The 27,072-nt window shown below is 36.4% G+C and overlaps 1 protein-coding gene across 1 annotated transcript in view; it reads left to right on the top strand.

Moving 5' to 3' along the window:
* Positions 1 to 27,072, top strand: part of FBN2 (fibrillin 2) — a 177,992-nt gene that overhangs the window by 112,772 nt on the left and 38,148 nt on the right. Inside the window, exons 24-36 of the mRNA XM_040580766.1 lie at positions 1,773 to 2,000; positions 4,477 to 4,602; positions 6,901 to 7,029; positions 9,118 to 9,243; positions 9,960 to 10,085; positions 10,880 to 11,002; positions 11,127 to 11,252; positions 15,238 to 15,363; positions 16,382 to 16,504; positions 17,927 to 18,049; positions 19,770 to 19,895; positions 22,594 to 22,716; positions 23,094 to 23,216. Coding sequence (XP_040436700.1) covers positions 1,773 to 2,000; positions 4,477 to 4,602; positions 6,901 to 7,029; positions 9,118 to 9,243; positions 9,960 to 10,085; positions 10,880 to 11,002; positions 11,127 to 11,252; positions 15,238 to 15,363; positions 16,382 to 16,504; positions 17,927 to 18,049; positions 19,770 to 19,895; positions 22,594 to 22,716; positions 23,094 to 23,216 — 1,728 coding nt within the window. The remainder of the gene's footprint in view (positions 1 to 1,772; positions 2,001 to 4,476; positions 4,603 to 6,900; positions 7,030 to 9,117; positions 9,244 to 9,959; positions 10,086 to 10,879; positions 11,003 to 11,126; positions 11,253 to 15,237; positions 15,364 to 16,381; positions 16,505 to 17,926; positions 18,050 to 19,769; positions 19,896 to 22,593; positions 22,717 to 23,093; positions 23,217 to 27,072) is intronic.

Below are 27,072 nucleotides of genomic sequence, written 5' to 3'. Positions count from 1 at the left end.
TATCTTACGCAGTTTTGCATGTTACGTTTTACTTGGTATTCCGCCATCCCCCAACCCCCACAAACAGTAAGTCTGTCACCACTCACTGGCATCTGTAGCCATCAACCCTGTATTACTTCTCAATGACAAATTTGATGTGGACAGGTGTGAATTTAAATGTGGTTGATAGATATAATGAAAAGTTGGAACAAAAAAGCCATTTTCAAGCAAGACACAGGATTCCTTTACTCTCAAAACCATGTTGCCTTTTCTTATTTTAATGAGAAAACGACCTTTTCTATTACAAGATACTTGTCTTCTCCTATGCTATACAAGCACTTTGCACTATGTAATGTATTTCTGAAATACATTAAATGTATTTCTGAAAGCCACTACAGTTATTTTAGTGCACACAAATACTTTTTAGCAGTATGTTTGCTGAACTTCTGGAAATGAAAATAAATATTATCTTGATGTGGAATAGTTTACAGGAAACCATGAGTATTCTTTGAGCAATTTCCATTTCTTATACTTGCTTCTAAACTGTTTAACTTCAGATGTGCATAGGGAAATTTATAAGTCTGCACAACTTTGGAGGGCTTGTATGGAAAACAGTTCATCAACTCATCTGGGTTATTTTTAGATTTTGCATCTTCTCCAAAGCTTTTTGTGCTAAGCATTTAAGAGTTCTGTTAAGTTTGTTAAAGCCTAACTTCCAGTCCAGTATATCATGTGAAACATGATGTGTCCTTGTGACCTTCCTTACACAATGAAAATAACTCTATTTTCCTGGAGAACATTAAGCTACGAATAAATTTTTCTGTGGAGTATCATGGACATCTTATCTCATACTGCCATAGTTTTTACTGTCCATTTGCTATTATTGGTATTATTTGCCAGATTTTTGGAATTTGGGAATAGAAATGCTCCTATGTTGTAGAAATTAGCATGAAGAGGCTTAAAATCCTAATTTTCATACAATTTTGTGTTTTAATTAATACTATTTTTTTAATAAAAAATTTAAACTTTTTCATTAGTGAAATGCAAATACGTGAAAAGTGTCAAATATACTGATGCTTTCAAATGTTTTTTTGTTGGTATTTTTTACTGTATGTGAGATAAAGCAAAGCTGATTTCTTCCATGTACAGACCAGTGTGTGGTACTTCTGCCAGTTGGCTACACAAGTACAGATTTTGCCTGCATACTTGGTTGATCTATATTTTGGATGACCTGTTTTTTTGCAAATGGGACCCTTGAGTATAATAATTATTTTTTGTGGTAACCATATTGTTTTCTCCTGCTAACTGGTATTAAAGTAAGCCTAATGTTGGCTAGCAAGAATTTTTTTCTGTATTCCTTGTATTATTAAATTAATTTAATAATATAAACATAGGTGGGATTTTTTTTTTTTTTTTTGCCATGAGTGCAGGTCAATTTGTAAATGAGAATAGTGGATGCAGTAAGGAAATGCATGTGTCTGTCCTATCAAATACACATAGAAACCTAAAAAGCAGCGTTATGTCAGAGTTGTCATGTATTTTGATATTGGAAGACAACAAAATAAATGCTTCTGCTTTTATGTGGTACAACAGAGATCCAGAAACTTAAGTATAATGCAATATTAGCAACTTCAAATGGTTAAGCATTGTGCACAAGTGTAGAGTCTTGAGGAGAAATCAGTCTTCCAGAAACTGAGCGTCACCCATACTCGTGCCTTAGAAATAGGTGCTTCTGAAAAACAGAAAACTTTAGCAGAGGGTAAAATGCCTATTTGTTTTTGTAAAATGAGCAGATATTCGCATGGAGCAATGCTACCTGAAATGGGATGAAGATGAGTGCGTTCAGTCTGTGCCTGGCAAGTTCCGTATGGATGCCTGCTGCTGTGCTGTGGGTGCTGCCTGGGGCTCCGACTGCGAGGAGTGTCCCAAGCCTGGCACAAAGGAATATGAGGCTCTGTGCCCCAGAGGTCCTGGGTTTTCCAACAGGGGAGATATTCTAACTGGCAGGCCATTTTATAAAGGTAAGGGCTCATTCTTGGATTTCAAAGTTAATTATAGGTGCATCTGGGTGAACGTTCTAAAACAATGCCAGGATTTGTGTCTGTGTTTGTTACATGCTTGAGATGAGAGAAGTTACAAAGATGTTTTTCTGAAAGAGCTGACCTTCCAGGTGGGAAGATTTGTTTGCATGGTGCTCAAGATTGTTGTGGGGACCTAGAAGGAAAATGTGCAAAGTCTGAATTTGGTAAGGAGAAAAAAGAAATGGCTATGACAGGACTGAAGGAAAGGGAGCTCTAAATGGTGAGAATAACAGAAAAGGAGCACCTTTTTTAAAGGTAGTGCTTTGCAAAGAGTGAACTGAGAGTCAGGTGAATTTCCATAAGGTCAGGAAGTTAAGATGTAAAGGTAAAATATACTAAAATTTCACCAGGGTTCTCAGAAAGAGAGACTGAAGAAGAATGCATTCTTTCTATTGTTTGCAGAATTAATAAGTGATTAAAAGGGAAGGGTGTCTCTTGCATTAAAATTACGAGGGCAATGATAATGAGAAGTTGCAGTGATAAAGAAGTAAATAAAAGCCTTTTGTGCAATTTTTACTAGCTTCACCTCCTGTAGAGGAAAAAAAAAAACCCAAAGAAACCAAAACAAACCACCATCAACTAACTGAGGATGCTGGGAAATGTTAAGAAACCAGATCTAAAATATTTTAAGTGACTGGTATATCAGAAGAAAAACTAAATTTCTGTGTGCAGAAGCTGAGGTGATCCAGAAATATTTTATTATTTTAATTATTTTTAAATTACATACTCTGAAGCATTTGTCTTGAAATATATTGAGTAGCTTGAGAAAACTTTAATGGATTGGACCTCTGCTTCACCATAAACAAGTTCTGATTTTTAGGAATTACTATTCTCAGGCAAAGCTCTCAATGTTTGGTGATGATTTACCAAAAAAAATAGGTATTTAATAATAATAATACAATTGTTTCATTTTATTTATATTTATTTAATTAGGAGTAATAAAATCTTAGGTATTTAGTGATAATATAACCTTGTCCACCCCAAGATTTTTGTAAGGTTTTGCTTCTTGTTTCTGCTTTTGTATTTGGACCACACTTTTCTTCCATTCACACTAATACATAGGAAATGGAAGTTTGTTTCATCAAAGATGAACCTTGGATAAGGACATTCATCCAGGAAATCATAGAGCATAAGAAAATCTCATTCAGGTTGGTAAATGCTAGGGGTAGGGGTGCATATGGAGAGACTGACACATGAAAAAACCGTTATTGGTCCTGTGCAAGATTAACAGCCTGTGTTACGCTGCTTGCTGTCTAGCAAAACACATTAGAAGAGAGGAAACGTTTCATTAGATACTCAGCAAAAAGAGAATTACCCTTTTCTAAAATGAGCTCCAGACGTCACTCTGTCAATCTCAATTAAAACAAGCAAACAAACAAACAGACAACCAGGTAATAGTTGCATCTTTTACAGGCTGGCTCAGGAATACCATAAATATTCATACTGTTAGAAAGCAAAACAGAGCACAATACACATATTGGCATCATGGACTAAAGAGTCTGAATTTGGGAAATTCCACTGAATTTGGTTGATTGCTGATTAACATAACTTATAATTACTGGTTTCGGTATGGAGAAGCAAAGAAAGCATAAACAATTCAACAGATAGGGAGACATCTTCTCTCCCCTGCCCCAGGCTCAGCTTCAGCACAGCACCTTTCCTCCACCCTTCCTAGTGTCCAGCTTCCCTAGTTCATGGATGAGGCAGCTGGCAGCAATGGTTTCTCTGTCACCCCTTGTCGCTTAGTCTTTCATTGCTCCTTGCTTGTTACTAATTTCCTGTGCCCTGGCATGGGCTTCTCCATGGGACAGATTCCTTCAGAGATGTTCCTGCTCCAGCATGGGTTGTCCACAGCCCACGTTCCATCAAGGTGCCCCAGCCCCAGTGCAGGTCACTCGTACTGTAGTCCCTGGATGGTGACCGTGCCCCAGCATGGATTACCCCCAGGTCATGGTCCCTTAGGGATCTGTCTACACCAGCAGGAGTGTCTCAGCCCCAGCATGCATCCTCCATGGGCTGCTATCCCTCAGGATGTTCCTGCCCCTGCTTGGGTCCACAGTCCCTCAGCCATGTCCCTGTCCTGGAGTGGGTCTTCCACAGGCTGCAGGCCCTCAGGGGTGTCCCTGCCCTGACATAGATCTTCCAGGGGTGGCTGGCCCTCAAGGGTTCCTTCTTGAACATGGAGCTCTGACTTCCAAGAGTGCATCTCTAGTCACGTCTCCAACAACGTCCCCTCCTGCTTGCCTCCTCGATTTCATTTTTCCATTCTCCTAACCTGTGCAGGAAGCCATCTCTCCAGTCCCCTGCAACCCAAACCCTGCCTTTTATGCCCAATTACAACCGGTAAGGAGGAACAGGAAATTCATGTTAATTACATACTTACGCTTATGAATGCTCTTTTGTTTTTATTTCATAGATATCAATGAATGTAAAGTGTTCCCTGGTATGTGCATGAATGGTAAATGCAGAAACACAGTTGGAAGTTTCAAATGTAGGTGTAACAATGGGTTTACTTTAGATATGGAGGAAAGAAACTGTACAGGTAAGTCTTGCTTTTTCACCAATTTTTCCTAGAATCATGGAATAGTCCAGGTGGAAAGGGAGCTCAAAAGGTCATCTGCTCTAACCTTTTGTGGGAAAGGAAGCCTTGATAAGATTGTCTGGCACCCTGTCCATCTTGAAATCGTCCAGTTATGGGGACTCTACCACGTCCCTGAGGCATTTTAAAGTAACTTGCACTTGTTGCTTACCTTGGTGATCTGGAAACTTACTGTCATTCATTTCCTCTAGTTTCTGAGCTTAATCTTTGGACAGAATGGCTTCTTCTTCTCTTTTGAAAAGTTATTATTTAATAAATGTAACACTCTTCTTGCACATGTACATTAGGATTTTTTTAAATTGGTGTTAAAGATGTTCAGATTATGTTCTACCAATACAACCTGAAACATCAATTGAAGACAAGTTCAATGTTTTAACAAACAGATTAGCTTATTTTACATTCCTTACTCTCTGGTCATTGCATTACCAAATGAACTTAGACACTACACTGCAAAGTAATTTTCAGTTAGATAGCCAAACACACAAAGAAGCACCTCTGCAATTCTGACATCAGTGCAATGTTAACTCAAGAAGAAACCTGCACTTAGTTTAGACGTTTAATATTTTGTTATTTACTTCCTGGAAAAACTGAAACAGAAGATAAACTTGATAGTTTTCTGGTTATGGGAACCTGGATGCCTGCATTGTGGGTGGCTTTGTGCTGAAAATGAAGGAGGTTTTGTTATACCACAGAGGCGTCTATGAGTGAGTCTGAGTAATAGGAAGTGTGGGTGGTAAGGCACGTTAACTGAAGTTGGTCTGGATGTTAATGTTGCCCTAACTGGTAATTTCCTTGTTTTTATAGTGATTGCATTGATGAGAAATGCATTTAAAAAACTTTATTTCTAAACTAACAAGAATAGGTCAGAAAACTTCTCTCTGCAAAAGATTATTTCGGTTCTATTTTTTTATTGAAAGTTTGTTCTGATGAAAATGTTCCACTGAGCAGCTGTAGAGCACTAAGTTTTATTAAGTGGAAGATTTTTTTTGTTCTAAATCAGCAACAAAATATTTTATAAAGCATGCCAGGGGCCATTTACCCTGTAAGATCCAAGGCCCACTCTCCACACAACTGCGTGTGAGGATGGAACTATTACCACCCAGCAGAAAACTGGCCATAGGGGCTGACACAGAGGCAGAAGAGCCTCTTGCATGTGGTGAAAAAAGAACTGTTTTAAATCTTTAGTGGTTTCTATAGTTAAGCCTGTATTTACCAAGTTTCCTCAACCACTTACACAAATGAGTCTACGGCTCATCTCACCAACTTACTGCAAACGTGTTGATGCTTTTCTCTGATTCCTTGCTCCTTTGACTTCTTGGATGACAGAATCAATCCTATGCCCTATCCTGGACAAATGTCTTCATTGGTTCAAATATTCTGTTACTTTTATTGCCTGTAAAGACTTCATGATTTTTTAATATGTAAAAATTAACGATACAGTAGTGAATGAAGAAAGTAGATGATATAATGGAGAACATGAAACACTGAACCCTAGTTCACCCCAAAAACCACTGGATGGGAAGTAGAGTAATGAAGAGAGAGGTCTGGAAAGATGTAAGGAGTTAGTAAATAATAGGCTATCCAGTTCTTCTTTCCAGCCTTCTCCTTCAACACTGACCTGTTTCACTGGATCATATTCATATCACAAATTCCTCTTTAGTTTCCTGCCTTACTACGAGCGTGTCTTACAAAGAGCTCTTCCTTCTTCTTTTACCTTCTACAAACCTGCTATAGATTTCAAAGTAAGTTTCATTCAAACTTAACTAATAAGATAACCAGTGAACTGTAAAACTAGCTTTCAAAGGAGCTACTTTAATTCTTAATTGAAGGGGTACATGTAAGCTTATAATGCTTTACTGGGTAAATGTCTTCATACTAAGCAATTTAATATTAATGGCCCTGTAGTCACAGAGTCAGTTGGTACCTCTGTAATAATAACAACTCAGAATTTGTTACAGTTAGTAATTTCCTTAGAAATCTAACTTTAAATTACACTTAGTGGAAGCCTACTTGTTACATAGTTTATAGTTGAGAGCTCTGAAGGCATTGCATCATAAATCTTTCACACACTGTTTCACCTAATCAGATATTCCTTTAAATATTAATTTCTTTTTTCTCTGTTGATGTGTATTCTATATATTTTTTCTGTAAATTTATAGTGACCAAGTGTTCACTTCAGTGAAAAGCCAGATAATCTTAAACTCTATTTGATTTTTCTACCTCTCCGTTACTATAAAATAGACATTGATGAGTGCCGGATCTCCCCAGACTTATGTGGAAGTGGTACTTGCATCAACACTCCTGGAAGCTTTGAGTGTGAGTGCTTTGATGGTTACGAAAGTGGATTTATGATGATGAAGAACTGTATGGGTAAGTGTTGCCAGGATGACCTGGAGTCTGTCCATTTACTGTATAAAGCCTGACTATATGCTCTACTATACTAGCTCTGCTCCACTGAAGACTTAATATGTGTAGTTATGGTGACTTCTTGCACAAATGAGACAGATATACAATTTATAGGACAGGTAACTGAACTATGCATATAGCTTTACTTGTTCATTTTCCTAATTATTTACACATTTCTGTATAGATATTTTCCAATGGCAGCAACTATTAATTCATGTAGTTTAAAAATGGGTAATGAGGTATCCAAACATTTGGTAAAGTTAGGAATGGAAGGCTGGAGTTTCAAAAGTAGTATGATTCACTTTTCTGTGATTTTTCTAGGATTCAAGAAGTTCTGAGACCATTTCCTGAAAAATCACATCTCTTTAATCTGGCTAAGAATAGATATGGAGACATCAAAAGTTACTAGCCGCCTTAAAAAATCTTGAGTTAGTATTGTGGAATACTTCATGAAATATATAATGAAAATTAAAAGTCAGAGATTTTCGTCTTGATGAGGCTGAATGGGTCCTTCTTCTTGCCCTTCTTGAAGATTGGTTTGACATTTCCTATCCTCCCACCCCGTAGGTCCTTCCCTGATTTCCATGATCTTTCAAAGTTGGTTAGGAATGGCTTTGAAACTACATTGGCCAGCTTCCTCTCAGCACTCATGGGTCTTTTTCATGGCCTTTGTCAGCAATTCCTTTCCCCCATTCCCACCCACCCACCCCTTTCTTTTTTTTCTGCTGCTGTTATACCCTTCACATCCCTTTCCAGGATCAACTCCAGGTGGCTTTGGCTTTTGTAACCCCCTCCCTGCAGCCAGTGCCTCTGTATTTCTCCTGCATCACCTGTCCCTGCTTTTGCCTATTTTATACTTCCTTTTTGTGTTTGAGTTTTGTCAGGAGCTTTTGTGCTTGTAATTGAACTCAAATAAGTGGTGCTATGCCTCTGTGTGCCAGGAGGCCTTGCAAGACTCCTGTCATCTTTACTCAATTTCCTGCAGGTTGTGATGATTTTAGACTCCCAAAGTCAGCAAAAATATCTTCTAAATCACAGGTGAACATAATAAGCCAAATTGTAGAAGCTGAATAGACTCCATGAGAGACAGAGTACAAATGCAGAGAATCAGTACTATATGGTGGAGATACTTACCCATAAGCCAGAGCCAGGGAAGCAAAATGTCACATAAATAAGCAGAGAGTGTGGAGCTAAGAAGAGAAATGACTTCCTGAGGGCCTTTGCAGGAACTAAGAAAGGAAGGGCATAATGTTCATTTTGAAACTTCAGTGACTGTCCAAGCAAAAAGAGATGTTGGAGTCTATCAGGCAATTTCTCCCCTCATTTGAAAAACTTTCACAACTGCATGGTATCTTGGCTAAATTCTCAGGCTACTGAAAGATAAAAGGAGTCTGCCTAGCTGAAGAGAAGTCTGTAGTTCCAAGGATAGGTAGCCATAATGGCTCCTTGGAGTCCAAAAGTGTGAGTACATCCTGCAGTCCTGAATATCTTTTGGCCATATTTCTTTTCATACACATCTACAGTATTAGCTGGTTTTATCAAGTCCGTGAGTCAAATACTGTTTGCCGTTGCAAGCTGTAGCAAGCATATTTCTCAGCCACACAACACACACAGGAGCCATCAAACCGAATAGCTATTTAGTTAAAAGTTTACACACACATCCGTGTTAATGGCATCCACAGACAACAATTTCAATGCCAATGCATACATAAATGCGTGTCTGGTTGCATTAAGAAGCACTTTTCTGAAAATGTTATCACATTAATGCATTGTTCTGAATGGCAACCATCCAAGCAGTTGCTGTCTTTTGTGTGCTGTGTCTGCTAGAATACTTAATTTTGAATGATGAATTTCTGGTTTTCTTAAGGGGAAAAATACCCATTTTTAGAGTTAATAATGTATAGTATGCGGAAGGGAGCAGCAATGCTTCGATGAAACAAGCCTTTTACTCCTGTCCTCCAGATTTTGTCACTTACAGATACTCAGAATTGCTTTTTTCTTTGTTGCTCCTTAGTAATGATTTTATGTTTATTTATTATGGTTTCTTCACAGATATTGATGAATGTGAGCGCAACCCTCTGCTGTGTAGAGGTGGCACATGTGTGAACACCGTGGGGAGTTTTCAGTGTGATTGTCCTTTGGGACATGACCTGTCACCATCACGTGAGGAATGCATAGGTGAGTTTCAACTCAGAATAGTAGTCTTCAGCTTTCTAAGAACAGTGGTCATCTGTGCTACAAAAAATTCTTATCTCTGGCAAGGGCGGGGTCTTAAGAATATCTTCTACAAGTTCATACTCCTCCTTTATATGAGTATCTTCAAATTAAAACCTTGTAACATATTCTCGTAAAATCTCTAGTGCCCTTTACACTGTTGACTTCAAAGATGAGTATTTTACCAGGTCTTTTATGGTTTATTTAGCAACTCAAAGGACTGTACCACTCATGGTGGCAACTTTAAAGTTAAAATACATGGAAGCACAAAGTGAACTTCATTCCTATAGTCACAAGAAAGTATTGTCCCTTACTGAAATGCAGCTCTTCTTTTTGCACATAATTTGCCAAAATGGTGAAAAAAATGCAAAACCCATAATGTATATTATCTCTTTGATTTCTGTGTTTGCTGCATAGTTGCTTCACAAGTTAGTTTAAACCAGCAGACTGTGCAGTTAACGTTCACAGACCAGAAACAAAGAAGATAAACCTTTGGACAGTGGCTTAAACATACTGTTCAGGTCTCCATACCCTGAACCGGAATGTGCTAGGAATAAGACATAAACCAAAAGAGCTTGGACGCCACCAGTTTAAAATATTGCCTTCACCCTCTTTCCCTGGCGTTTCATCAGTTAAGAGTCTGCTATTCTGAATAACAAGTATTAATGATTCTTTCCCAGATGTAAATGAGTGCTCGTTAAGTGACAATCTCTGCAGACATGGCAAGTGTGTGAACATGATTGGAACATACCAGTGTTCCTGTAACTCTGGGTACCAGGCCACACCTGACAGACAAGGCTGCATAGGCAAGTTACCTTCACCTATGTATTTGTGCTTCAGCATATATTGTTTTATCTCTCTTTTTATTTAATCTGAAACTGAGCAGGGCCATCTTCTCATCTGCTATTAGGCATGTCATGAACTATCATGGACCCTTCTTTTACCTTAGAAATATAAAGAAGAATTAAAAATATAGATGCTGTACCGAACTCTGTGGAATACTTTGATAAAAACTATTCTTATTGCTACTTTAAAATCAGAGGTTTGAGCTAACAACCAGAAAATATTGCTTGATATCTTGATCAAGCGAAAACAGTCCCATGTATTCATAATTTCTCTTTTCACTTTTTCTCCTTATTGTATACATGTTTTAAACCCTTCACTATAGTAATACTGAATTATGTAGTTCTCATCACATTGGTAAGGAGAACAGAGGATTGAGACTTGCTTTATTTCTTGGGTTTGTTTATTTTGTGCAAAAATATTGATTTCTGCTACGTTTCAAGTTTTAATGAAACCTAAGTTTCTGAGGGCTTTTCTTTATTTCCTTTCCACATATTGTGTTTTGCATTTTGCTTTACATCTCTAGTAATACATGTGAACAAAAGCAACAATTAAAAGTAGCCACTTGCTCCCACAAATGCAAATGCAGTTGAAAGAGAAAAAAGTTGAACAAAATATAAATGAGAGACAGTAGAGTGAGAATAAAAATACAGAATCATATCAATTATAATATGTTTCATCTCCTAAGTAAAACGGCAAGAGAAGATGACTTTTCCTTATAAAAGTAAACTTAGTACTAATAATTTTGCTTCTTCAGATATTGATGAATGTATCATAATGAATGGAGGCTGTGACACCCACTGCACTAACTCAGAAGGCAGCTATGAATGCAGCTGCAGTGACGGCTATGCTCTAATGCCAGATGTCAGGACATGTGCAGGTTGGTTTTAGTATCTTAAAAGTTCCTGCATTGTACCTTTCAGACAATATGAACATGGTGTTCTTTTAGCCAATCCATACCTGAGTGATAGAATTATTATCTGCCTCTTTCCCCCCCCCCCCAGATATTGATGAATGTGAAAACAATCAAGATATCTGTGATGGTGGGCAATGTACTAATATTCCAGGGGAATATCGCTGTCTCTGTTACGATGGATTTATGGCTTCTATGGACATGAAAACTTGTATTGGTAGGTAACTGTATGCACCAAATTCAATATAAGTCTAAAAATTCTGCAGCTGATGTTTTAGGATGTTCTGCTGAATCCTTGAAAGTGGGTATTGAAAATAAATTACTAAAAAAAGTAATCTGTAGATCTTTCTTGTTTATCACTGTACATGTCAGGAAAGGTAGAAAAAAATTTGAAAACTCCATAAAGATGAATCAAATCACATACTTCCAAAAATAAGAGTGATTTAATTGTAATATGATTCCTCTCAAGCACCTCTATAGAGAAGAGAGAATTTGAGTGACCCAGAATTTTCTTCTGTTTCTTATAAATGTTTTTGTTTATTTCCTCAACTACACGACGTTATCATAAGTGATTTATAAAGGAAATTAAAATGAAAGTATCTCCTCAAACTAACCTAATCTGTTTTATCTATCTTGGTGTTTATATGAAGTTCTTATCTTTTACATTTAATATAAAGTTACATACATTTCATAGTTTAAGGTGGGGTTTATCTTCATCTTTTTATATTTTGTGGGCATCTGTAAAACAAACCTTCAATTTATATGTGTGCACACTCACATAGACAAGGAACTAGTTGTAAGTAATCCTGAGCAAAGCTGTCCTGAGCTGGTTTTGTCTCCTTTATTCCATAGTTAGAGTTGAATTGAAGATTTTCTTTTCACCATCACTTTGATGTTATTCCAGATTCTTGTTTTCACATACTCCATGTTTGCACAACCAACTTGAAAGCTTAGAACTGATCTTTTCAAATTTTTTTTCTTACTAGCCACATTAGTAGCTGTAAAATCAGAATACTTCTGTTCTTTATACACAACTGCTCTTGAATGTTCTTCTCTAGGGAAACAGTATCTGATATTAAGGTTAGAAACATACAGTGAGAAAGTGTGAATTTCTACCATGTATGCAATTGCTTTCCTTACTAACAGCATTATCCACTTTTTCCAGAAGCCTCTGGGTTAACTGCAGTTCCTTACAGGAGCTAACACTACTTTCAAAAAAGTACCCGGGGTGGTTTTTTTTCAGCAGAAGTATTTTCAATATGTTGTATTTGTTTGACGGTGTGTTAAATTAGATTATCTTGCTGTTTAACTGGTGTAAAATTGGAGCTATTTGAATAAAGTCAAAAAGTTGACATATGTTTAACTCATAATAAGATTATGTTTTATAACCAGATCTTTAACTATCAGCTGTGTAGCTTTCAGATGAGGTAAATTCTGGAATAATGTTAAAGGCTTGTATTATAGTTGAAAGCCTATATTCAAGATTTAGCATGCAGTATAAGAGTTTAAAACACAGTTCGAGTACATTATTCTTTAACAGACGTTTTCTTACTAATGAAAAATTTTTATCATGTATGCAACGCTCAATGAAATTGGGAAAAACAAGGCAACATCAGTAGCAAACTTACCTCTTGCTTGAGACTTCAGTCTGCATCAAGGCAGCAAGTGCTGAGAAGTCACATTGTTGAGGTGTCTGGGGAAAGAATCTGGCACAAGAGCACATCTACAGTCCTGATGTCCAGTTTCGTCTTGTGACTTTTATATGATTGTGGGAAAACTTTTCTGGTTGTGGCTTATCACTTGTTCTTTCTGCAAGTGTCTTTCCCAGCTCCACCTGCAGCCTGACTTCTTGAATGTTAACTTTATGGCGGCTTTGTGCCTTTGTTTGTGCCAGAGATAGCTCTAACTTTTGGAAGCATTTCTTCTTGAAGGCTTCCTCTTAATGTCTCTGCTCTCTGCCCTGTCCCAAATTGGCTTTCAGCAACACCATTAGGACAATGGTTATTGACCTCTTCTTTCATTCCTACTTAGTCTCAGCTGTGGTAGGCATTTTGGTTTTTCTTCCTCTCTTGAAATGTCTTGAAGATTCTTTCAGCTTCTTTCATTTTGTTTCTTGTCAGCAAGGAATTCACCCCACCACACACACATACACACTTGAGATCATTAATAAATATTACTTCCTAGCTACCCATTTTCTAATGGCATAACAGAGTGATAGATGAAGGTCTATACTAAAAAGCTGCCAGTGATCCATAGGCATTCTCCAAAACCTACATGGAAGGCTGTGCCAGAGCTACTCATAGCCATGAGCTGCTGAGCGAAGGAATTTGAAGTTTGCTTGTAGTGTTAAGAGTTCACTGTTTGACGTGGATCATAGTTCAGGCTTTTCCAGTGAGATTTTGGGAGAAGCAGGTCAATTCTTATGTTCCAGGTGTTTCTCAGCAAGCAGAACCTAGAAAGTTAAGTCTGCAGCTCCTGCAACTGAGGAGTCTTAAAGCATGGCAGCTTTCCTTTGCCTCATAGTGTGACAACTGAACATACCAGATAAATAAAGGTTGCTGTAATGAGAGTATTTAGAAGACTGACAGAATCAGCCCTGCATTAAAATGAAAACCTAAATTTTACTAAACTCATTTAATAATAACACATTTGCTAATCAGTTCTTATGCAATATTGATCGTTATCACTGCATATACAAACCTGTCATTTTTTAACAATTGCATTCTGGATTATATGCAAGTATACAATACCATAGAGCTGTTACGGGTTGTATGCATTGACTGGCTTCCGGCCTTTGGTGTTGCTTAGTCACAAAGGTCAAGGTGGTACTTGATTACTTGGGCACTTGCCCACAAGAAAAGCTGGAACTGAAGTGGGTCTGTCTTTTTTCTTCTTCAGTCTTTCATGCTTGTATTTTTTTGCTATTGCCTTCCTCACAAAATCAAGGGTCCCTTTTGCTGCTTGTAGGGCTTATCTTGTTTTCTTGTCTTGCCATTCTCCTGGTCTGCCTGTAAGGTTTTCTTCTCTACCTGCAGTCACTTGCACTTATATTGTCCTGTGTCTGGCAACTTCTATGACTTTGATGTGTCCTGCATGCAGATACACCCATCTTTCTTTGTTCTTTTGGCAGTCTCCTTGATCACATCTTTATGCAAAACTGTGTCTGTCTATGCCATCACAGTATTAAATAAAACTTACATGCTATTGCTAGTTACACTGTTTCAGCATGCTTATATTGGGGTTTAAGGCAAGCTAATATTAATTACATCCCAATTAATACACTTTTAATATATATGTGATGCAGGCCTCTGCTTTGGCTGCATTACATGACATCTTACTTCACTCAAAAGGACAGCTACAAATAACAGAAATGCTTTTTTGTCCACAGTACAGTGACTTTCTTTAAAGTGATAGTGTAGTACTGTTAGGTAATATAATTTCAAGGGACAAATGGGAATATTGACAAGGTATTTGAAAAGTTGTTGGGCCATATGACCCCCCAGCATTATGATTGAGAACAGAAACTCAGAAACTCCTCAGTTACCTGCTTGAAAGGTCCCCAATTTTAGTTTGTCCTTATACAAGTTTTGTTCTTTCAAAAGTAAAAGAATGAAAGAATGTGTTTCGTAGGATTGATTGTCTTTCCTAAGTTGAATTCTATTTAAAAAACTGATTGAATTTATTATTTTTTATAATTTTGAAAAATGCTACTCAGAGGTATTGACATACTTGTACAGATCATTATTAAATTTTAAATATTTATTTTTATTTAAATTAAATTTAAATTAAATTTAAAAATTTAAATTAAATATCAGTACTGGAAAAGCAATCAATTTACTGTATAAATTCTTCTTTGGAAGAAAATTATAGCTATATTATGATCAAGAACATGTTTTTTAAAGTGCTTTAAAATGATTCTTGTAAGTAGGTGACTTCAGATTCCAATAATCAGCATTCTAAACAAATTAAAAAATGCTGTGGTGCTTGGACTACACATTCATCCTTACCTGGTTTTAGGGATTTAAAAGAATACAGAATGGAATAGCTGAAATACATTATGATGAAGATTAATAAATGCCACGTTTTACTGATGGACCATGCTGCTGATATTTTCCCCTGAATTAAAATATTCCAAAAAGACAAAGTATGCTGTTAAATGACAGTATTGCTCAACTAATAATGAATTTATCTGCAATCTACAGATGTGAATGAATGTGATTTGAATTCCAACATCTGTATGTTTGGGGAGTGTGAAAACACTAAAGGTTCCTTCATTTGTCACTGTCAGTTAGGATATTCAGTCAAGAAAGGAACCACTGGATGCACAGGTAAAGCAAATTTCCAGCGTATATGTCATGGTGTGCATATAGCTTGGTTGGCTTTCAGGTAAAATGAATGCATGTGTTCACACACAGGTGAGAATATAAGAGTAAGTATTTTATGTTTGTCAGCATGTATCCAGAGTTTGAAAAGGTACATTCCTCGACCAGTATCAATGTGATATGAGAGGCACCTTACATAACTGTAATTTTAAAGGCAAGGCTTTTATCAGTATAGATGGGGGGAATATCTGTATTACTAACATAGCTTGGGAGGGCACAGCTGCGTCTGTATTAATCGGTACCCATTTGTCATACATATTTAAAGTATGCACTAATCTGTCAACTAAAGCTGCAGGAAATGCCCCCATCATCTAAGAGCATGACAAAAGAAAAAAAAGAAAGTAAAAGGAAAGAATGAAAGAATGTGATGATGTAAAGAGGAAAGTATATGTCACCTTTTAACCCATGCTAAAGAATTTTAAAGAGTTATAGTCAGTCAGTTTCAAACTTTACGAGTTCTTGTGATAGTAAAGCAGTACCTTGTCTTCTGCAAGGTGGGTCCACTGCGTTCAGGAAGCTTAATTCATCCAAAATTATTCTTTTGCAGAAGTTGAGAGAATTTCTCCTAGAATTTGGCCTTTAGGAATTTGTTCTAGAATTACTAAAATCTTGGACTAATCATCTTTATAGCTAAAACATGCCTATGTACCCAAAGATCTCATCCCATTTTTATACATGTAAAAATAAATGGCTTTAATTTCAAACTAAAAAGCAGTTGTAGGAAAGAAAATCGATTTTGCCATGTTTGCAAACAAAGAACAAAATGAAAACACAATTGTTACTATTTTTATTAATGTATAATACAAAGTAACTTGCTTGAATTATTCTGTAGTTGTGAACATTTATTTTTTAAAGGACTGCAAGCCTGCACAGTGGAAATAAGCAATATGTAAAAGGAAAATAATTTGTAATATTCCATTGCTTCTGCTGTAAATACTAATAGGTTGGGGTTTTGTGCTTGTAGATGTGGATGAGTGTGAAATTGGTGCTCACAACTGTGACATGCATGCCTCATGTGTCAATGTACCAGGAAGTTTTAAATGTAGCTGCAGAGAAGGATGGGTTGGAAATGGCATTAAATGTATTGGTAAGTATACAGAAAATAAATATTTTCTCTTTTTTCTTTGGGTTTTTTTTTTTGCCTTTTTTTTTTTTTTAATGAAAGCATGTAATGTGACTGTTTGATTACTCATTTAGAAACCAAGTATTGCTCTTCAATTTGCTGCACTCTGTGGATTGATGGGCATGCAAGATTTATATGTTTCAGGGGTTTGGTTTTCTGAGAAAAAAACTGGTTTTATCTCAGTAGCTTTTCTGTGTAATATTTTCCTGTATTAACTGTATTTCACAAAGTTTACATAAAACTGCTAGAATGTGCAAAATAAAAATAAGTCAAAAATAAAATTGAATTTTTATTTCCTGCCAGTAAGATTATTATTTCTGTTACTTAGTACCATTTTTTTTTAATGTCCTGTAGTGTATCTAGTTTATATGCTGTAATATAAAGCAGATAGGACTTGAGGTGTGGGAAACTTGATTCTACTTTTACTGGACTGCTAGTAGCATTGTGTCCCCTTGCCTTTGTTTTTTAGTTTGGTGTGTAAAAGATAGTAATATTTACCTTCTCTTCAGAAAATTTTGGGTTCTATAGAAGAGGAGCCTTGTTTAAAAATTAGGCTTTATTGGTGTAATATGTGAAAGAAAAAGTACCATATTGCAAGGGTTTACTGCAGATCAGATTTTAAGCCATATCTGACAAAAAGAGGAAGGCCCCCTAGTCTTTATTACTCTCATTTAATTAAAAATATGTGAGATTCTACTAAGTACAAAGTCCCATCTGAAAGACAAAACTTTTGAAAAAAATTCTGGCAGCATCCTCATAGTTTGAATAGCTCCTGGGTATAGGAGAGCACTCTGCAGGTAGGTGAGAAGGTTCTGTCAGCTAGTGAACTAGTCAGCTAGTGTGAGTCCTATGTCATGGACCCGTACGAACATTCCCATCAAACATGCCCTTGAGGGGAAGGAACTTCTCTTTTTCTTTTCTCTTCTTTTTTTTTTTTTTTTTTTCCTGCCATCTAAGTTGGCATCCAGGTAAATAAGGAAGCTTGCATTAACTTTCATGGGGATACAATGTTGTCACATTCTTGTTAATTAAGAAGAGTCTCCAATATATGGCAGATTTTCACCTCACTGTATTACTTTGGTTTCATTGTTTTTTTAACTCATTTTGAATGTGAGTTAACAGGATATCACAATTCAAGTTGCAGGTCAGCTGAATTCTATCTGTTGCTTGGAAACATTTTGCCCAATCCCATGCATTTTAATTTAAAAGGAAGAATTATTAAAATTGAATCACTATAGGTTAGCCCTGTGTCTTCTAATGTGAACTTTGAATATTTATGGAGACACGAATCATCTTTGCAGTTGTGCTTGTTAGCTTGACAGTTAATTGCAAGCTGAGTATACTAACTGCTCTTAATGCTGGCACTCTTATGCCCCTGATGTGCAGATCTTGATGAATGCTCCAATGGGACCCACCAGTGCAGCATGAACGCTCAGTGTGTGAACACCCCAGGGTCATACCGCTGTGCCTGCGCGGAGGGATTCACTGGGGATGGATTTACCTGTTCTGGTAAGAAGTTTCTGTGAAAGCTGACTTGTCACTGGTTGTTTCTGTTGTATGGAAGCTTTGCAAATTAGTCCTAAGCTGAAAGTGCAAGATCATAGATGTAGACGTGTCTTTGAAGATCAGGAGTCTTTCCACCTGCTGAAGAAATGAGTGCAGAGGCAACTGGTTGTTCTTTTGGGGTGTGTGCCAAACTGGAGCCACTGGGCCTATTTGTTGGATGAAGTCCTTTTCTGCTGCTTTTTTCCTTGTCCTCGTCCCCTTCATGCCAATTTTTTGAATGTGCGTGTGCTGCTTGCAGAACCAGGCTGTCTAGTCAAGAGCACAAAACACCAGCATTCTGTTATCGTTCCTGTCTTGTGGGCCAGGTCTGTCTCCTGCAGGGAAGGCATTATCTGTTTTCCCCTCGCTGTGTTGGTTGAACTTTAATCATTAACATAAGACTTTTTTTTAAAAAAAAAAACAAATTACCATTGAAAAATATCGTCCATGATCTCTGCATTTAAATTTGTTGTTAAATACTCACTATTAAATTAGCACACAGCAAATGATTCAAAATCAACTGACATGTAAAGTATTATATAAAGTATAAAGATTTTGTATTAAACATTAATGGCCAAGTAATGAGTTACTGTGTTTTTATCACTTACAGAGTGGAGATGGTACAATATCTCTGCTCTTGACTTCTAACACGTCCTGTATGTGGTCAGCAGGTTTGAAGGTTTGAAGGATTGCATCCTAATGATGGTAAAATACCTAGGAACTAATATGAATGAATTAATTATTAGCTAACTGGCTACATTTAAATCAAAATTAATCTACAACTTAACAAGACAGCCTTTTGACTAGTACTGTAAGTTTTTTTATTTCAGAATGGGGATCTTCAAATGTTATTTGTTTGTCTTGCAGGTTTTGTCATTAATGAACAAGAACTTGCATCCCTGTTATCAACACACTATGTTTCAGATCTTCTATTTTTGAAAAATAAGATGGGGTACTAGGGACTGACTAATAAAATGAAAATATATAGAATTTTTTTTTACAATCATGAGCATATCTGACAAAATTATGAGCCCATATGATGACTGCAGTAGTGAATGCCTGCCTTTTTCACTCTTTTATACCTTGTAAAAAATATATATAACTTTGGGAGCATACTAGAAGAATTGCCACTATTCTTCTAGTGCAATATATTTCAGAAGCAGCTGCTTCTGAATGAATATAGTGCATATTCATATAGAATGAATAGTGTGCAAATGGTAGTTACAATGTTCATAATCCTCAAAGAATGTTTTCTAAAATGCAGATGAAATTCACTTAAGATTCACTTAAGAAAAGTTGCATTTTGAATGTGTTTTATGTCAAAGTAGCATAGCAGTATATACCAGGAGACAAAGTTTTGACTTTGTAAGCACAGTATTCAACATATATGTCAAAGCTAATAATACTGAAACTGAAAACATTGGATTATTTAAAAAAAAAAAAAAAAAAGAAGAGTTAATAAAAAACAATGCGTAGGGAATCACGGCAAGGTAAAAGGAATAATTTTGGAAATTACATTATGTTTCCTTTTCTGCATTCTTTCAATTTACTTCACCTTCAGCAATTTACTTCACTTTTTATACCATCAGTACTCAACAAACTGTTATTCTGAATGTCAGGACAATATTATTTGTATTTTCCTAGTGAAACATGCAGTTTCAAAGAAATTTTCTGTCTCCCACAGATGTTGATGAGTGTGCAGAAAATGTTAATCTGTGTGAAAATGGACAGTGTTTGAATGTCCCTGGTGCCTACCGTTGTGAGTGTGAGATGGGATTCACTCCTGCCTTGGATAGCAAGTCATGCCAAGGTAAGCCACTGATACTTCAAGTTCATTTTCTGAATTTGGATTGGCTGCTATAAATCAAACAGCAAGAAGTGCTGGAAGGACCTCAGCCTGGAATCAGAATATTCAACGCCTGCTTCACATGTGAATAATTTCTTCAAGCAAGTAGTATTTTGCTATGTGAATGACATTGAAAGTAGCATTCGTCTTTTTATGAAGTTTTGCTGGCCCTGGTCCAAAAATCCCAGAGCAGAGATTTGGCTCAGTAATATTTTTTTTTTAATTATTGGTCTTCTCTTTGTCTCTAGTGAATAGTATGTGGGAACCCCTATGTGCATCACTGTTTTATTTAGTGTGTTTATATAGAAGACACAAAGTGCATTAGGTGACTTCATTTTAAAATGAATGTTTTCAAGAAAATTGAAGTATTTCATTGCTATATTTGACAAAGTTTGTAACACTCCTAAAAAATGCATACTGGAAATTTTTTATCATCACCTTTTCACTCACAATATTGTACCAGATCATCTGAAGAATTATCTTGCCAGTCCAATTAAGCATCTATTCCCTGTTGTGTTCTTATGTCTTTTGTTTGTTTGTTTAATAAAAGAGAACTGTAAAGTCTTTAGCTGGTGCTCCAGAACTTCTTATTTTATATTTAATGGTGGAAGCCTTATAACATCTTAGGAAATGAAAATCCCTGATGAGACATTAAAAACAGATTCCAAAATGTAGTCTCTAAAATTCAGTCTGTAACAGCACATTCGAACATTCAGGTGTACATATATGAATCACAATTCAAGCTGTAGAAAAGTTGCAGCTGTTTCTGAAAGATTAGCCATGCAACTCTTTTGGTTATATCAAGTATATCAAGAACAAGTATTGTCAATCAACCTTACTGAATTTCTTAGTGCAGCTCAATTAGTTAGTCATACTATAGTCATGCCAATGTACTAATAAAAAAACCCAAATAGGTTTTAGCCAAGCAATATTTTGAAAAACAATATGATTCTACTTCTTGGGACAGCAGGTCACCAACATTTTACTTTTCAATTGGTCCACACTGATGTTCTGAAAAATAAATCAAAGAACTTTGGAATAATACTTGGTAAATTGGTATATTACTGCAATTCCAACAGAGGATCTGAAAGCATTCCATAAATTAAGTATGGTGTTGGAGAACTAAGGATTGAAGTGCTGAATACTTAAAAAAAGTTACCTTCTTTTTTTAAGTTGATACATTAATTTCTCCTATGGTAAAGTGACTCCTTGGCTGATTTCTGCAATCCAGGGAGAAAATCCAAAGCCTGGATTTAGTACAATAATTGTAATACAAATAATTAATCCAATTTCTTCATAAATCCCTTGAGATGTCAGTACATTAGCTTCTCAATGATACAGTCTTTTCCATAACTTTATAAGGCTTCATCTGAACACGAGGTTATATTTATGATCTGGTTTGGAGGTCATTTTGTGGCTGTACTCCAAGGTACTTAGAAACCTTCCTTTGATTTCCAGTTTAAATTTACTCAGAACTCTTGGATATTAGACCTTTATCTTAAATTTCATTTTCCCTTAAAAATTTATTTCTCTCTCCCCCTCAAAAGTTACCCCTTTTCATATGTTCCCATAAAGAAGCATTATATCACTTCTCAAGTTTTGGCTAAGGCAGAGAAGCCAAGTCCAAAACAGATTATTTCATTACCATAACCACTTTAATACACTTTTTTACATCCCATCCAATTTTAGTTCATCTTGAACAGAGCACTGTATGCAGAATTTTACATGAAGATTTAGCTGTGCATCATAAACAGTATTAATGCTTCGCTGTCTCTGCTAAAAATAGCTCACTAGTACATCCTAGAGTTGCATTAGCCTTTTGCACAGCTGCTTCATTTTGGCAACTTAGAAGTCTTGCTATTAGACAGTACATGGAGGGGTTTTTCCCTCTTACCTCACTTACCTTCAACTCAGATATCCTTTGTAGTTTATGTCTAGAATCATTACTTTGCACTGTGTGCTGTTAATATTTAACTCCTTTTCTAGCACCGTAGTTCACAAAGTCATCTAATTTTCTGTCTGCAACTTTCATATTCGGCTATTTCATATTCACTTTACATAAGCGCGCAGGCGGTCCTTTACAAGCATTTGGGCTCACCGTTATGTAGTTACTATATAACGTTTAACATAGGCTTGAGAAAATCATAGTTAATTCTTACTTCCTATATTCCTTTTCTCTCTATCCTTTCTCCAAGGAGATACAAATAAGTGTCGACACCTACTGCCTCTCTTTCTTCTTAGTATACCTTTTTCCCTGACAATGGTATTTCAAAAATCTTGCTTGCCATTAGTAAGAAATGTGGAAGGCTATGAGCTAGGAGATGACTGACACCTCTGTTCGGTGTGACACTTCATTCTGTTTAATGAAGTGTATTTTGAAAGGAACTTACTGGGGTTTTTTGACTGAATTTTCATTTTGAGTCCTGAGAAGTCAGTTTTGCTATTTTTACTTCACACAAGGTAAAACAGAAATAAGTAAAAAGCAGCTTACTGGAGAATGCTGCACAAACCCCTAGCTATAGTGTTCTACATGAAGCCAAAAGTGGTCACTCAGTGTTGCTGTTTTAAATTTTTGAAGTTACATGTGTCTTCATATCCTTTTAGTAGTACAATATTAATGTACAAAGATATGTAACTTTCTCTTCTTAATATATTCCTTCAGATATCGATGAATGCTCCTTCCAGAACATATGTGTATTTGGTACCTGTAATAATCTACCAGGAATGTTTCATTGTATCTGTGATGATGGCTATGAACTAGATCGGACTGGGGGAAACTGTACAGGTATATTCTTCTGTTCAGAAATATGTCAAGACACACTTTTTTTTTTAATTATACCAAGTTAATTTAAAGATGAGTTCACAAAACATGTATTCTATTCTTTTACAATGAGAGTGCATTTTTCCCCATTAAACAGGCAATGTGTAGAATTGCATGCTTTGGCATTGCTGTTAAGAATTGAACAAACAGACTGGCTTCTTAAATATGCAACTATACAAAGGTTATTCCTGAATGCTTGATGAATTATTAGTAGTGCTTTTGTTCAATTTCAGCTAAAATTCACTTGCATTTGAAATTTTCTTGCCCATTTTGTTTTAAAAAGTAAAATTGTTCTTTTCTGTCCAGTGAGCAGATTTATAAATGTGATCTTTCTATTTTAGATATTGATGAATGTGCCGATCCCATTAATTGTGTTAATGGTCTCTGTATAAATACTCCTGGAAGGTATGAGTGTAATTGCCCTCCAGACTTCCAGCTGAATCCTACTGGAGTGGGTTGTGTGGGTAAGTGAAAGCTGCCTGAAGTATTACTTTAGAAATCACAGCCAAAGTGACTGTTTTGATGCAGGTAAGGGTAGCAACAAGGAAAAACTATACTTCTACGTGCTGTATATCCTGTTACATAGCTTTCGAGAGATGAAGTTAATTTTTTTAACTGAATAATGGTGTTTATAGTTTCTTTTAAATACACCTTTATTACCTGCATTTCCATTCTCCTGACAGGCAACAATTCTCATTTAAAAAACTGAATGTTTTAATCCTAGGTGTGTCTTGGACTGATTTGTATTTTAGCTTGTCTAAAGTGGAATTAAAACTGATTGTGGTACTCATTTGGCTGGAAACAAAGTAAAAGACACATTTCACTGTAGTTGCTGTAATTCTGTCTGGCTTACACAGACTAAAAGTGAGTTTTCGTTACCTTTTCCCCTTGCTACATGATACAGGACTGTCATGTGGTTAGAGTATATACTAGCAGTCTAGGGGAGTTTGCGGAAGAGGAAGTTGAGAGAGAGGCTGAGGTTCAGCCATAAGGATTTGTGTGTGATCCTGGGAAAGCCTTCTGACTTTTTATTTGGAAAAACAATCTTTTTATTTTATTACCCTGGGAAGACTCAACTTCTCCTGAATTGCTAGTTATAACTCTTATCCATTTTCTAAATCTTGATAATAGTACTACAGTGTGATGGCAAATTAATATTTGCTAAGCAAATAATTTTGAAACAATTGCAGATTTCCTTCAGAATAAATTTTACTGTTCATTTTTTCCATGTTTCTCCATATTCTGGTTATGAATATTCTCTGTTGCTTCTCTGGATGCTAGAAACAAGTCTTGCTTGAGAATTTCGTATGTGCACAGTCTTGGCCGATTTATTCTAAAACTTTAAGCTAATATTTTTAAAAATAAAGTGAATTTATGTAATCTATTTCTATTGTATTGGAAATTGGATTTTTGTCTCCCATGGACTCTTCTGACCATTCCTGCCTTAACGCTTTTCTTCTACAGGTGCAGTCTTGACTTAAACTTTTAGCTTTGCCTCATCTGAAGATTCAGTTGAAGCAATGAAATCCTGCCTTTTTGGCTCCCCTTCTGCAGCATATAACTACCACAATCCTCATTCTTTCCTGCAACCAAATGCTGTGCCTGATCAGCCCTGCAAGCCTTGAATTATGACCAAAGAATAAGTGATGTCTGAAGAAGCTTATGAGAGTGAATTATTGTACTGCTAGCTGATTTATGTTTCACTAAAAAATGGGAGTTTGAGTTGGCAGTCTACTTCGGGACCAGTTGTCCCAATGACATTTTTGGCAGAGATCCCATGTTTCCTCAAGGAAACCTCTGCCACAGAAGGGAGACTGCTCAAGAGTAAATCCAGCAACTCTATGGAGTCCCAAGTGAGAGAACGAGCCCTCCCTCTCTGAAGAAAAAGTGTTGACTAAGAAAGTGGTAGAAAAACTACTTGACCCTTCCCTATTTCTATTCTGAGGAAATACTACTAGGGCTGTCCCTCTCTCTGGTACAAAGACTCTCCCTTTCCCTTGTGTAAGAAGCATCTTTAGTTTCTCAGTGACTGATTGTACAGAAAAGAGACACCAAAGACTTAGTTCCCTGAGCAAACACGGGGGTTTGGTTGTGATTTGGGTTTTTTTCAAGTTCAGTTCTGAACAGTGGCAGAACTGTAATCCACTAACCTTTCTGTGGGAGGAGCTGCAAGCCTCAGCTGTACACTTTCCATCTCTCTGCAGCCTGGTTCCATAAAGTGCAAAAAACACTGTGAACATTCAGCTTTTGGTTTTTGACAGGGTCAATCAATGCCTCTGCTTCCCATGAAATATCATCAGAATAAGATAATTGAAATAAAGCCGTAATCCATGAATGAAATGATACTTTAGTGTGCCGATTTTTAGAAGCTCTTGAAGAGATGGGGTACCATGTGCAACTAGAAACAGTTATACTATTTTTAATGATTATAGGCATTGTTAGGTTTTGAACTTTTTTTCTTTCAACAACGGTTCTAATAAATGATTTTGCATGGGAAGTGGAAACAAAGAGAACTGCCATTCCAATGCAACTATACTAGTTCTTGTTCTAGATTTTGCATGCTTTGGGTATGTCTACTTCACGGACTTATGCAGTCCAAAGAGGGAAGAACTGAAGTTCAGTTTGCTTGTAATCTCTTATAGTCTCAGGACTGCAATTCCAAATTACAGCTTCACTTGCAGTGATGTTTGTGTCACTGGCACATGGTAAAATATTACCCCGTTTTCACTCTAAGCTTGTAGTCATTTGGAAAAAATCCCAAAACCACAGAGGCTAGTACACCTCAGCAAGAAAAAGGAAAGTTTTATGCTTCTGGACTGCACGAGATGTGCTGAAAAACATTCCGGAAACTTCTTGTCAAAGGACAGGAGATTCTGGTTCTCTTCAACAGCACTATCTTTTGCACTCTTGAGAAAAAAAAGGTGGAGGAATTTAAATTCCAGTTGCATTCAGGAGAAACAAATATTATCCTTGGCAATGAGGAACATGGTGCCGTGTCAAGACAGTTCATGTGAGGAATAAGCCAAAACCTAATTCTCTCCATGGACTCAGTATCGATATTGTGCTAGAGAATTCCAGGCTCTGCCTTCATTCCAAGGTCTATTATCTGCTATTGTTCTTAATGGGCCTGAGGTCTGGGGCTGAAGCTGTCTTCCAAAATGGCCATTGTTTTTCACTTTCCCCAAGGAGAATGAAGCCAAATCTCTTCTTGATTTCTCTTAAAAAGGCAGATGTTTCATGCTGCCATGAATGGAGAGAAGCATGAAATTAATCTGAGAAAAGGAGGAGACAGGTATACTCAGAATAACCATGTTTGGGTTGTTTTAGCTCAAGTCCACAATGAGAACAATAGGATTTGCCCTCTTAAAAAAGCAGTAAAAAAAAAAAAAAAAAAAAAGAAAGGTTTCCACTCTTAACATATGCTGATCAGTGATCTCAGATAAATTTTGCCTCCAGGGAGATAAAATTACCGTGCTTGAGGTGTTTTCTCTGTACATCAGAAGCTGAGACATACAGAATACATATGTCTCTGCCATTCAATTCTTAACAGAGTATTTTAGCTTTACAACAGTGTGTGTGTTTATGGTGAGATAGTGACAGTTGTTGTAGGATATATGGGGCCCAGAACACCCTCCTTTTTCACATACTCTGCTGTAGTATGCTCCTAAATTTTGCAGAAAGATTCACCCATTAGTGCTTAAATAAATTTAAATCCTTTGGAAAGCTTGGAGGTTTTCTCATGGTGGATGTTAAGACCCTTTAAAAAAGAAAATTGACTCCAAAAATTAATGCGAAGTTGTGTTTTTATATTATACATATTTAACTAACTTGAGGAACTCCAGAACAAGTAGTTCCTAACAATTCAGAAAGTTGCATTCAAGCTTCTTTTATTGATATGTCCCAAACCTCAGGATAATTTGAAAACCCATGTCTTAGCAAGACATTTGGTAAACTCTGGAAATTCTGAAAGTATGAACTACCCATATTTATCATACTGTGTTCATTTTACTCCATGTAAATTGCTAAGGCTGTAGCACCTGGCACTTGCTGCAAGCAGTAAATTAAAAATGTGGTATTGCTTGGTAAAATACACATCTGGGAAATAATTAAAAAATTAATTAATAAGTTTCTCTAATCATACTAGTAACAGAAATAGTAAAAATGCAAAAAGATACTGCAACCTTTATACAATGAATTTATCAAAATTTGAGTGGGTTTCTGTGCTTCTTTAGAGATAACCTTTGACAGCAAGTTAATTTACAGAGATGATCTTTAGAATTATAATGCTAGTCTTGAGGAAATTAATATTCATCTTATTTG

The sequence above is a fragment of the Falco naumanni genome, chromosome Z, assembly GCF_017639655.2.
Source record: "Falco naumanni isolate bFalNau1 chromosome Z, bFalNau1.pat, whole genome shotgun sequence".
Taxonomy (NCBI): Eukaryota; Metazoa; Chordata; class Aves; order Falconiformes; family Falconidae; genus Falco; species Falco naumanni.
The sequence above is the reverse complement of the archived record's forward strand: the minus strand, read 5'-3'. Positions and strand labels throughout refer to the sequence as shown.